Source organism: Amblyomma mixtum, chromosome 5 (assembly GCF_055824585.1).
Source record: "Amblyomma mixtum isolate Tamu chromosome 5, ASM5582458v1, whole genome shotgun sequence".
In the NCBI taxonomy this organism is placed as follows: domain Eukaryota; kingdom Metazoa; phylum Arthropoda; class Arachnida; order Ixodida; family Ixodidae; genus Amblyomma; species Amblyomma mixtum.
The window spans coordinates 132235207-132248237 of record NC_143016.1 but is presented as its reverse complement, the minus strand read 5'-3'; the positions used below and the strand labels follow the sequence as shown (position 1 = coordinate 132248237).

Sequence of the window (13031 nt, the reverse complement as noted above, 5' to 3'; positions counted from 1 at the left end):
TCTAAGCAAAGTGTCGCAGGAACAGAGGAAACTGGATGTGGAGCTTCGCGTCGTCTGACATTTCGCTAAACTCGGAAAAAGATGTTGTAGAGAGGCATCTGGCCTTCGAACGCGATGTAATTTATACACTGAAAACTGGTGCACCTGCTGTGACAGTTCCTGAGGGGCGTATCTGCTTGGTCCGTCTCGGGTGCGGCCGCTGATTAATGCCGAAAGAGCGAGAAAGCGCGTGCGTATGGTCACGTGCGCACGGCGAGCCTGCTGATTGCACGTCCTTAATAGGCGCATTTTTTTAAACAATCTGCACTTCGTAATATGGCGTCAGTTGAAAATACTATTTGGTCGAAGCATGAGGAGTCACGATGCAAGGTGGACACGTCAAAGCTGCGCCCTTCAGTTTTTTTTCCTGCTGGTTTATCGGATATTTACTGCAAGCAAACAGCTGTTGCATTTGCGCAATGCATCATGGCTTTCAAGTACTGTCAAATAGCTATGTTTACAGTGCCGTTGTCGTTAATAATCAGTCGCCAGTTATAACAAAAATGCTTCACGTAACCCGCAGTGCTGCTGCATCATTTCACCGAATTATTTCTAATGTTTTGATTTTGCAAGGGTGACAGACGACACATATTTTAGCGACATCAGCAGTAGGAGCTCGCGTGTAAGGTATGTGTAGCTGAAACAGCCCGCAACCGCACTGTCGCCGTGGCTCTCTGTGTTCTTCACACTGCTCCGCTTCAAGCCGCCTTCGCTTCCTGTAGTTGTTTGAACAGCAGACGACGATTCAGCTTTAATCGCACACACAACCAAATCGGGGCTACTACAGCCAAGCAACCGCATACAGTAAAGACGGAGAACAGCAGAGAATGCACGGGACGCACGGAGACCGCCTTTCCGAACCAGCCAGAGAGGAGGAAAGCAACATGGCGGTGTTCGGCGCGCTGGGAGCGAGGCTAAAACTTAAAAAATACCTATAGCGCAGGGGTGGATAACTATGCTCAGCGCACACCAAAGATGGAGGAGTGTTTTCATTTCGTTTTCACTAAATGGGAATTGTTTTCGCGAGACTCCTTTAAAATTAGTTGACGAAGCGAACTATAACTCGGCGGTGATTATTCCAAGATAAACAAATAAAAAACGCGATTTACGTCCGTCTTCTGTTGTACACCTTCAGTGATTTGCAAGCCTTAAGTTATGCTATATTAAGGCGGAAGCCTTTAATGTCTCATCGTTGTTAGCAGCAGTTGTCGACAGAAAATGTCACGCTTTTCAATTGGTGGAAACGGTCGTGACGTCACAGTGCGCGAATTTCAAACGGGGCCAATTGCACTTTGGCTAGTAACCATACAACCAATTGAAGGGATCATATAGTGATGCTCCAAGTAAGTGGGACTGAGCTTAGTTAATTGCTTAATTACCCAATTAGCCTAATTAGCTTTACTAGTCAGGCCATATAAATAAATAAAAGCGATTAAGAAATTGGTCGAGCTCAGGAATCGAACCCCGGTCTTCGGCGTGAGAGACGAGCACGCTATCCACTCCGCCATGCCAGCTTTTTTTTTCTTTATTGCCTGTCTTTGGCTCATGACATTGCACAACAAAAATACACATAACGCTATATACATACGACACTGTCGTGGTCAGCCAGCACGAGACTGGCTTCGTCAGCTTAAAATTCCCGCAACATACACAACGGCTCTAGTCTTGAGAGCCACTCGGGAGGCTCCGCAGCTGCTTTTTGGATTGCAAGAAACCAGTCCATGCTTTCCCGAAAATAAATTCGGGCCGGTCGTGCGTCTTTGTCACAATGGTAGCCTGCCATTCTGGAGCGCCATATACAGTGGAGGCCCAAGAGCATTATGAGATCAAAAGGTGCCCCATCCTCATTATCAGTGCTTAAATAGCGAATTCCGTGCGCGTCAAGTGGTAGCTCTTTCTTTATGGTCCTTTGTAACACGTCCCAAAAATAAACCCCTTCCCAGCAGTGCAAAACAACATGGTCTACGGTTTCAGGCTGTTTACAAATTAAGCAGTTCGATCCCCGCGGTAAAAAGAAATCCTTTCCCTCTAGAAACTTTTTAACTGGTAACGTCCCGGTATGTAACTTAAAAAAGACAGTCTTTACTCCTGGTGGCACCTGCATTTTCTTCACCCTTTTTAAAACATCCCCTCCCGGGCCTCCACTGTACAAGGCCCTGTACATGGGCTCTGGGAATTTGATTGTGTTTCTCATGAAATTTTGTTTACCGTTTTAGACCATGTGAACGTCGGTTCAGTTATCCGTAAGGGTGTAGCCCTGGCGTATCGAAACTGCACGACGAGACTGATTGTTAACAAGAGTTTGGGGGCCCCCATTAGCGTGCAGCGTTCGGTGCGTCAGGGCTGCCCCCTCAGCCCTCCGCCATGCCAGCTCGATGGTTTGGAATGAACAAAGGCGCGTCTAGTGAATACGGTGTCTTCACTCACTCTCATCCTCCTCCATTCCCTTCCGGCGAGGTTTAGGTGTCCACCGACAAATGAGAGACAGATACATTTCCTTTCCTCAAAAACCAATTTACCGACGAGCGAGGCGTAGAACCGAATGGGCGATGGCGTTCTATGGACTCCTTGGCAGCGCTGCAAGACGCTGTAGCGTTCCACTCTTAGGGGCGAAGCTTAACATCTTAACCACACATCAGTGACCACACTTTAGGTCAAAAAAGTGCCCCCCTGAATTTTGACGGGTGTCCACCGAGATATGTGAGACAGTTACTGCGTAATTTCCTTTCCTCAAATACAATTTTCATTTTCTTCACTACGGCTCCTCTTTATCTATCTTCTTTCACTCCCACCTCCCTTCCCCTTCCTCTACGGTGCGGTTCAGTTATCCACCGAGATGACAGAGATTTACTGCGCCATTTCCTTTCCTCAAAAAGCGTTGCGTTCAAAGGGCAAGGCATCGCGCCGAACGGGTGGTGGCGTTCCTTGGACTCCGTGGCAGCGCTACAACGCGCTGTCGCGTTCCACTCCTAACGGCGAAGCTTAAGCGTCATTAATTAGCAGTTAATTAGCATTCAGGCATTAATCAGTAATTAACAATTAATTAGTGATTTGCCATCACTTAGTAATTAGTACTCAAATATATGTGACGCCACCAGTGCCACAGAAACAGCCAAGGTGGTGCGGAAAACGCTTCCGCCTCTACCCACTTTGGACAGTCAAAGTGCCCCCTGAATTTTTTCTCGGTACTGCACCTTCCTATATAATATATGGGCATGCTGAAATTTGTCTTAAAGAATGCAGGCATGGAAATTTGCGCTAAAAGGTACACCCCCCGCCCCACACACACATATGGAAGTTAGTTTGTTGGAAAGGCACCAATATATACGCGAGCTAGCTGAAGTTATGTTGGCAACTAAGCAGCGCTTTGTTGTAATCCGTTTGAAAAGCGTTGCGTAAACCCAACTCCCTGCGTTGATGTTTAGAATGCAAGTTCATGCCATTTGAATGTATCTTTACAGAAGCAAAAGCTTTGCTCTAGATGGGTTCACTCCAGGCGTACCAAGTCAGTTGCCGATGGCGTTAACCAAACTCACATCAACCCCGTTCGCACTTCAAATCCTTCGTCTTCGCTCGACCGTGGCATTTTCCCTCTGCGCAGATGAAGCCCGCCGGACGTGGTATGTCCCGAGAGTGGCTTGGCTTCAGACGAGCGACATGTGAGAGAGCAGTTTTGGCGGAGCGGCGACCAGCTCAAAGGGGTTCGCAGTTTCTTGCGGTTATGTTCCTTTTTCCGCCGTTTTATTCAACGCTTTGCCGACATTTCCTATCTGCTGACATGCCTTCGCCACAAGGTAGCTTCGTTTGAATGGACACCCGAGTGCGATGCCTCCTTCCACCAGCTGAAACTTCTTTTGACCTCACCTCCCGTCCTCCAGCATTTCGAGCCCTCCGCACCAAGAGAAGTTCATACTGGTGATAGCGGTGTTGGCATCGGCGCTGTTCTGGTTCAACGCCACGATGATCGGGAGCATGTTATTGCATACGCGAGCCGCCCCCTCAGAAAGACAGAGCGCAAGTACACTGCTACGGAACAACAATGCCTTGCTGTCATCTTCGCCGTGCAAAGGTTTCAATCATACTTGAGTAGCCAGCCATTCACCATTGCAACTGATTATCGCTTCTCTCTGCTGGTTCGTCAATCTTCGAGATCCATGCGGTCGCCTCGCGCGCTGGGTCCTACGTGGCACGTTGCTGTTACATTTATGACTGGTCGCTTGAGGTTGCTACAGATGAGCACCCTCGGTCACAGGAGCCCCATCTTGTGGCTCTTGGCGAAGTTTGAAACAGCCACCTGCCGAGGCAGTGCCACATCGCTTACCCCCTTAATCAGCGTGCCAGGAGCAGTATGGGAACTCTCCATGATCTATGAATGCATTGCCAATAAGGTTCTTGTCCGGTATGTGATACGCAAAGAAGACCCTAGGCCGCTGAGGAGAGAAAAAAGCAGCTACAAAGCAAGATGTTTAGATGAAGGGGCACCAGAGAAAAAGTAGACACAGCGATGTGCAGATTACCGCTGTGAAATTAGTAGGTCGACTAATTATGCAAGCAACGATTAAATTTTCTCATCATTTTAAATGCATTTTAGATATGTGTAACTAATTTCTGATTGTGAATCACGAAGTAGGAATGCCTGGAGGTTCTCCTGCGGCATTTGAAACACAAAAGCGTTAATTAATGGCAAACGCAGTCTAGAAGCCATGCCATGCTCGCGATTAATAGTGCACGGTAGCCAGTCACATATGAAACACAAACAGCAACATTTGAAACAAAAAAGCGTTAATTAGTGGCAAACGCAGTCTAGAAGCCACGCCATGCTCTCAATTAATAGTGCACGGTAGCCAGTCACACAAGGCGCTCATAGCTTTGTGCTGAAGTCTATCATCTTTTTTGTAGAGCGCCCTCTTTGAACACATGCAGACAGCAGTAGTGGATGCTTCATTGCTATTTATATAATATGTCATAGATGTCGGACTAATGTGGAACCCTCAGCAATTTCTTTCAGAAAAACAACGGCTGTTTCCCTTCTGTAACACTCCAAAAAAAGTCCTGAGCTGAAAAAATGGTATGCGGGGTTTAAAGTCTCAAAGCTCTACATCGGCTAACGAGAAGCTCTGTTTTGGCGGGTTTGGGGTGAACTTCGGTCACCTGAGGTTCTTTAAACGCGCTCACTTGGGACAGCACATGGTCGTTTTCTGCATTTTTGCGTCTCCGCCGAAATTCGGCAGCAGGGGCCCGCCTTCAATCTCATACCTTGGGCTCAGCAGAGCCAGCCTGCCGCCACAAAGTGTTTTAAGCTAAATGATTAGCAGGCGGTGGCGAGCAGCGGATGAGCTCTCTTTATGTGAATTGACACGCGCCATAATTTCCAGACTTCAAGGATGCAGGCTGGTGGGTCGTTTTATTAGCCTTCACGTTTCGCCGCTGCCTTTTCTACAACGTGCTTGATACCAGCCGAGGCTGCTCCCGTCGCGGCTCCGATTGCAATGGCCTTGACAATGAGCATAATAAGAGAGTGCTCATCGGTTTCTTCCCCAGTGACACTAAGGGCATTGATGGCGTCCAGCACACTGTCTCGCTCCTCAGCCGTGTTGAGAGAAACATCGCCGTGCAGGATCTTCCCGAGCGTCTCCACTGTCTTTCCGGCCTTCGCCAATGCGGCTGGGTTCATGTCTGCAATTGGTGAAGAAGACGGCAACATAGCTTAATGATGTGGTGTCGCTTTTGCTAAAGTTGGGTTCAGACGACCGGACCGGATCGCGGATGGTCCGCGCGCGTCAGCGCGGTTATCGTGACACGTGACCAAGCATCTGAGAGTCGGTCCGGACGTCAAGCATTCACACAAACGCAGCGGATAATCCGCGCCTCCGCTCGCCCACAGCATGCTTGCGCTGTTTGCGTGGCTTTGAAAACTCAGCTGCGGAGAGTTTCAGCATGAAAGGTAAGCGAAATCGTCGTCTCGCCGCACTGGCTGTAGCCTTTGAAGCTTCTGAGGGCGAGGAGGAAGCTTTCCCGGCTAAAAAGGGTTATCCTGGACAAAGTCATGGTTGGAAAAAAAGTGTTTTGGCATGCAGGACCTGCTGTACGAGGACCTACTTGAATGCGACCCGGAGAGTAGAAACGCTTTGTGCGGCTCAGTCCAGAGCAGTTTTACCAGACACTCGCTCACTGAACGCCTTCTTTCCAAATTCACTCAAATTAGCAGAAAGAACAAAGAAAAGCGGGCATTTACGCACACGCTCAAATACACAGTACGACGCAGTGCAGCATACACGGAGTTAACAACGCAGTGAGCGAAACACTTAAAGGAGGACACACAATGCTGCACTCGAGCTGCAAATGCGGCGAAACGCGCGCCAAAACGAAAGGCGCGAGCACGGAGCAAAGCCGACTTCATTCAGGATAGCTAGCCAGACGAGCGCAGCTAGAAGCAAAAAAGAGCAAAACAATCCCGGTCCGCCGCGATGCCCTCGGACTGGAAAAGGCGCTCGCATTTTTCACTCGGTCCGTGGTCCGGGCCCGGAAAAGTCTGCGCCGCCCGCTCAACGTCGCCCAGAGCAGTGACGTTCCCGCCAAGTGGCACGCGGACAGCGGCGACGCGCCTCTTGGACCGGCTACACATCAAACATGACTACCATATTGAGGAAAGGGAGAGAGTGCCAGAACCCTGGAGACGAGCCCTCCGGGTCCGACCCCTTCCCCACAACATGTCCAGAGAAGACCATAGCGGTCGTCGCCAGGCGCGCGCGGAAGCGTTGGCGCGATACTATGGTAACCAACAACATGTGTATTACGTGGACGTTGCCGGCCCACACCACGGGGTGTGGTACTCGGCCGCAGTCGTACACAACACAAACACAGTCAACGGGCTCACTTTCAAAACTTACAGCGCAACACACGCGGAGGAGATTGCCATTGCTCTTGCTCTCACTACTCCCAAGTCGAAACACATCATCACCGACTCGCGAGGGGCCTGTCGGAACTACGAGTTGGGCTGGGCTCCCCCGCTTGCCTGGCGCATACTGGAATATAGCTGTCGATCTGAAGATCCAACTCCACGCAACCTGATTTGGGCCCCCGGTCACCAGGGCCTCAAGGGAAACGAACAGGCCGATCAGGCCGCCCGCGCACTCTCTCCCCGGGCTATCTCCCTGTCCTTGGAAGGGTACTCCCAATCAGACAATCTGGCCATTACATTCAAACAAATCACCGATTACTACAAGGAGGAGCACCGGCGCTACCCGGCCCCTTGTAAGGGTCTGGATCGCGCTGACGGGCGCCTCCTCATCAAAATTCTTACTAACACTGTACTGTGCCCGGCGGTGCTTAAACATTTCAATACATCCTTTGTTGGCGCGTGCCAGTTCTGTGGGGAGGTGGCTGACACCTTCCACATGGTTTGGGCGTGTCAGTAAAACCCATCTATCCCCCCCAATTCCAACCCCAATAGAGAGGACAGGGAGGCAGCCCTGCTCGGCTGTCAGGACCTAAAGACCCAAAAGGCCTTGGTTCACCGGACGCGGCCGGCGTTGCTTGCCAATGGGGCCCCGGAATAGGGGCTCCACCTAGTATTGTTAGGGGAAAGGGCCAATAGGGCCTGCCCCAATCACCTCTCTGTAAATATTTATTGCATTATAAATGTTTTTCACCACTACCACCACCCGGACCATCCGCGATCCGGTCCGCTCGTCTGAACCTACCTTTAACTTACGTGTATTTGGTCTGCGCTGCACGGTCCAAATTGTTAGACGCCGCTTGTTTTACAAACACCATCTTAAGGTGCAGTTGTGAGCTGGGTGAACTGCCATGGACCCCGAGCGTACGTAAAAGGGGTGCGCATGTTGCATTTCTTTACTTAGAAGAAAAATATAACGGCCATATAAATTATACCATTAGGAGCGACATTATAGCCACACACTTTACGACTGCAGATGGAGGAACTAAACTATTAGCATTCTGCTTTTTATGGTTATTTGTCAGTGTAATTTAATTGGGCTTTCATTGCGCTTTTAACGAAATGCAACTCTGAATGCGCTTTTAATTATGTGAGTCATGTAGTCCACGCGGAAAACTCCAAAGTCGCATCTGCATTACTGTGTAGTATGCTCCAGTTTGCAAAGAGAGCGTCTCCCCCGCTCATCTTTGATAAGAAAAAACTTAATATGTTTGACAGGCGAGAAACGGCAAGGTTTAAAGAAATTCATTTGAAAAGGTAGAAAAAATGGTAGTAAATATAGAATAGAGCTTATCTTCTTTGAGACGTTCATCGCTTCGCTACGAATGATAACTCTTAAATAAAAAAAAGGCGGACTGTTTCGTTTGTTTCACCAATAACAAACTAAACTGCATGCAAGTAAACTTATGGAACATGCTGAAATGCACGGATAGTAACAGATAAAGGCTTTTACATTATTAAGCCTGACTAAATGACGCTACTATGAGTAAGATCGGGTAAACTGCGTACGTGTATTGCGTTATACTTGTGCTCAGCAATCCTCCCTCCCCCCCCCCTTCTAAAATAAATATAAAAAACAAAACCTGGTCCCTGAGCCAGCGGTTGCTTCAAAATTTTCCTGGAGTGATGAGTTTGTAAAGAGCAAATGAGAAACGTTTTAATCTATAGAGCGGCCTCTATAGATGCTGCTGGAACACATATTTTCAGTACCAATACCGACCTCCTCGACCACGCATTTCACTTAATATTCCTTCACAAGATAATAATAAAATAAAGCAATAGTATTTAATTGCTAGTTCGTAAGTTTCGATCTTTTGAGCTGGCCATTCCGAAGGCCACAGGTCGGGACGCCTTAATACTCTAAGAACCTGCATAGCACCTCGCATACGGCGCCATAGGAGCACCACCCGAATAAAAATTGATGCAGCAAGTTCGCATCTTACCATGCGTTTGGTAAGGGTAACCATCAGTAAGTGGAACTTTTTTTGAAATCAGCATTACTCACCCTTCCTAATCTTCTCTCCCTCAATGCCTCCTGCTTCTTGCCTGAAAGGCATACAAGTACTCCGTTATTCAGGATACAAAAGTTATCATGAGTTAATCTTGAGATATGTCCACGATCGAATAGTTCCCTCTATATCTCTGTTAAACGAAACATTTGCGTTTCCCCGTAAGCGACGATCGTTACACGATTACCCTGTGCGGTAGATGGAACCATTTTATCGTTAGCTCGAGGACACAATCAGTAGTGGCAAAAGCGCATAATGCACCTGCAGATGACCAGCAGCTTCCAACCTTGAAAGGGAATTCTAGGATTTGAATATTTATGCCGTTTATAGGTGAAGTACGGTACGTTTGTGCTAGCTTTTTCAGCAGTGAGGTTATCTGCCAATAATGCCACGAGAATGTTCGTGGTGTCCTCAATATCTCGAAAAGGTTCAGAGGAATACAGCGATTACGTTTTCGGTGCTTAAATGTTATACTTCGGCTGCCTTCGCATGTATTTTGTCATACTTCTTATTCTGCCAGTCAACAATGCTCCAATTGCTTTTCACTCTCCGGAGGGGGGCGTCTTCTTCATTTGAGGCGTTTACGCGCTTGGAATCTACTCCAGCACTAGCGGGCGTCATATGGGACACCGCTTCAGGCGGTGAGATTATTACGCCGATAAATACAACTTTTGAAATCTTTGATTGGGTGTGCTTTGCATGCTTTACCATACAACACCTTCAAACTCGACGAATTCGGAAACTCTCTATTTGAACTTCAATAGTCGTGATGGAGATTTTAAGCAGGGGCACATTATGGATGTCTGAATATTTATGCTTTCTTTTTCTGAAGTTATTTCCAAGTAACTCACTATAAGGAGTGACAGGACAGAATTCACATTTTTCTGTTCGCCATTCAGGGATTACATATTTTATATAATGATCTGTGCTTTTTTACAGCATCAAGCATTTCAACGCTTTATGCACATGTACATCATGTGAGAGCTGAAACATAAGGCTAGGACGGTGAAGGCGCACTTACACGACAGCCGCATCTGGTAGGCATGGCATGAAAAAAAAAAGAAAAAAGTTTGTTACCGAAAGCACTCAAAAGCTGTACCTTTAATTATTCGCTAACATGCTGCGTTCTGCATTTGTGTACATATATAGACACTTTCTGAGTCGTTCGACAAGTTGCTACTGGTCGCGTAGCATCTGCAAAAATCTATATGGCACATTCTCACGTTACATACAAAGACAGCGCCGCAGCACTGATTCTCCACGTTAGTTGAGGAGCAGAGGATTCGATTTCAGACGAGAGCACGGTGTCTTTCAGAGAAATACGGCACTCAGATAGCGGAACATTGGACTTATTGCTGTCCTACAAATGAAGAAAACTTGCCATCAAATCTTATAAGCTATGTGCTCATTGGCGTTTTCTTTGTCAATGCTGAAAACCTAAGTAATATCCTGTTATTGAAGGTGGTAGCCACTGCATGCTTCTGTTTTTAGGTTAAGTCCTTTTTTTGATACATACGAAAACACCTCTCGCCCTCAGTGCAAAACCACTGCGTTGAGGAAAGTAGGCAAGGTGGCTTCGTGTTGCAAATTGATAATCTCTGGTGTTAGGCTAAATATCCTGTTTCCTCCTTTACAAACTTATAGACAATTTTTGCACCAGTGCAAACGCCATCATAAAACCTACATTTAGGACATAGCTTCGTTTTCATTGCCGAAATTAATTTGATCAATTAACGCACAATTTATAATAGCTTGCAAAGAGAAAGAGGGTTGGCCCATATAGAGTAAACAGCTGCTCCTCAGGAATATTGCGATTTGGGAGGCTCTGATTATGGTTACGGTCTACCCCATACGAAAAATGTGTCCTATGCAATGTGAGTGGAGCCATTTGCGTGCTATAGAGCAGTGTTTAAAGGTATATACTAAACATTCATTGTTTATTTAGTCACTGTTCTCACTTATTAACGAAGTTGAGTTTTCGTTTCAATCCTAGAATCTACACACGGAAAAAGCAATTTCCTTCATTAGGGGTAAAAATGCTTGGTTAATAATTTACTGCCAGGATGATCAAATCGGAAGAATAAAAACATAATCGACATCATACTACTTGGTAAGGCTACTTTGAAACATAGATATCTTCCCATTAGTCTTCCTGTAGACCCTATTGTATGGCCCAGAAAACAAAATGAATTCCTGGCTACGGCTAGCTTCTATGCAACGTACAAATTCAGGTATTTAACACTCACCTAATGTCGTAGTAACCGCCAAAAGGACGAGAAAAATGAACATCTGCATGGTGAATTGTTTCCTGCGGAAGAGGCAGTTATCATTCGCATGCATGTTTCAGTATTCACTTAGCGCCACTTTTTTTTCGTATCAGCTGTACCGCGTACATTGATTGCATCCGGCGGCACTAGTTCAAAGTTTGTTCGGGGTTATGCTATGGTGACGGTTTTCCCTGCTGCCTAGCATACTGAATGAAAAGTGCAGTTTTTTGGATCAGTTCAACTAGATATTTTTCCTTAGGTTTGCTACAGTTTCTTCAAGATTTATGCCTGAATTTTTCTCTAGAGGGAGCTTAAAGCAATTCACGATAAGCGCAAAAATTGAACAAATATAAAAAAATTTAGCACAAGCAAATAATCTTACACAAAAATACACGGAAAAGCATACTGGAAACATGCAATTGATATAAGGGCACCCAGATGGGAATTAAGGAATTATTATGAATTATGAGAGAAAAAGTTTAAAAGGAGAAAGTTTACAATAATAAAGTTAATGAAATGCTGGAAAAATGATGTTAAGTGCGATAGAAAAGGTTCACTGAAAAATGTGTTCTGCCGAAAGTGAGATAGAAATGAAGATTGTAAGCTTTGGAGAGCATACAAATGATGAGAACATGAAATGAAAAAATTTACATTCTATGTACAGGTATGTGTGACTTGAGAAAGGTAGAACTGTGAGCCTGTATGTAATTTCTTAGAATTTCTTCCTGGGACACAGATCTGAATATTGAATTGCAGCTATAATATACACTTTTTTCTGTTTTTATTCTACAATGCAAGGTCCAGCGCTATCCGGCCAAACGGGAGTTCATCTTAAAAGGAAAACAATATTTATCGAAACATTCATCTCATACATAACTAGAAAGTAGCATCAAAAATAATCTGCGTCTAACACTGTTCCGGATTCAGAAACACCACACATGAACGTGCATTTCATTGAAAAGCAATCCTGCTTACCGGCTCTCCAACTGAAAGACAGAAGATATTACTCCGGGTTGCGAAGGGTGGCTTTTATATTGTAGGCAGCCATGTGAGCAGCTTTATCACGGCGAGCAGAAGACAATGCGTTCATTGTGAAGGACACTACATAAGATATCAGGGTACATTTGAATCATACTGACAACCGGTTCAGAAGACAGGGAGATCGCGTTGATCACATTCCTCTGGCTTTTTCTATTGAGGGCAGAGTTCATGAAACAATTGCTCTGGGCAAAGCGCTGAATGATAGGACGCACTCACCACTTAATCGGAGCGACAGATTGAATGCGTTGATCACGTGTAGCAATGCTCTATACATATTCCTTCATTTCAGAACTGATTGCCGTTTATCGTGACTTGACTCTGCAACAATACGGCACCTGTTACCATCGAAAAACACAGCAAGACTTGCAAATCATGGCTGCATCTCAGCAATAAAGCATACGAATTACTTTGTGACGTGTTCAAGAGTGATCAGTACAGCTAATCTCAATCACTGTAAATCCCATGAACATCCTGAGCGTCCACTAAATCAGCCCATGTCTTGATGCAAGCAGGTTTATGATCTCTCATGTGGATGTTATCGGAACAGCGATTAGTAGGAAACTTACTCATTATTCTCGACTGAGGAGAGCTGGCTTTGAAGACCGTCAGGCAGATTACGTTTGTAAACTAAAATTCCAGCATTACTCAGCGAATTTGTTTATTTCTGTGTGCCTGTGTGTCAAGGCTCAGCTAGTAATTTGAGGGCTACGTTTGAAA

At 46.1% G+C, this 13031-nt stretch overlaps 1 protein-coding gene across 1 annotated transcript; it reads right to left on the bottom strand.

Annotated features, from left to right (window-relative positions):
- Positions 1-5446: 5446 nt before the first annotated feature.
- On the bottom strand, positions 5447-11346 carry LOC149343735 (uncharacterized). The gene is made up of 4 exons (XM_089542448.1): positions 11253-11346; positions 10028-10040; positions 9003-9043; positions 5447-5715 (listed from the first exon to the last, which is right to left on the bottom strand). Exons 1-4 carry the CDS (start codon positions 11344-11346, stop codon positions 5447-5449), a joined length of 417 nt encoding a protein of 138 aa, XP_089398574.1.
- Between the last annotated feature and the right edge of the window lie 1685 nt (positions 11347-13031).

Coding starts and splice junctions, on each gene's coding strand:
- LOC149343735 (XM_089542448.1), bottom strand. CDS start 11,346: ATGCATGCGAATGATAACTGCCTCTTCCGCAGGAAACAATTCACCATG. Junction 5,716..9,002: donor GGGAGAGAAGATTAGGAAGG/GTGAGTAATGCT, acceptor CACCAATTGCAG/ACATGAACCCAGCCGCATTG.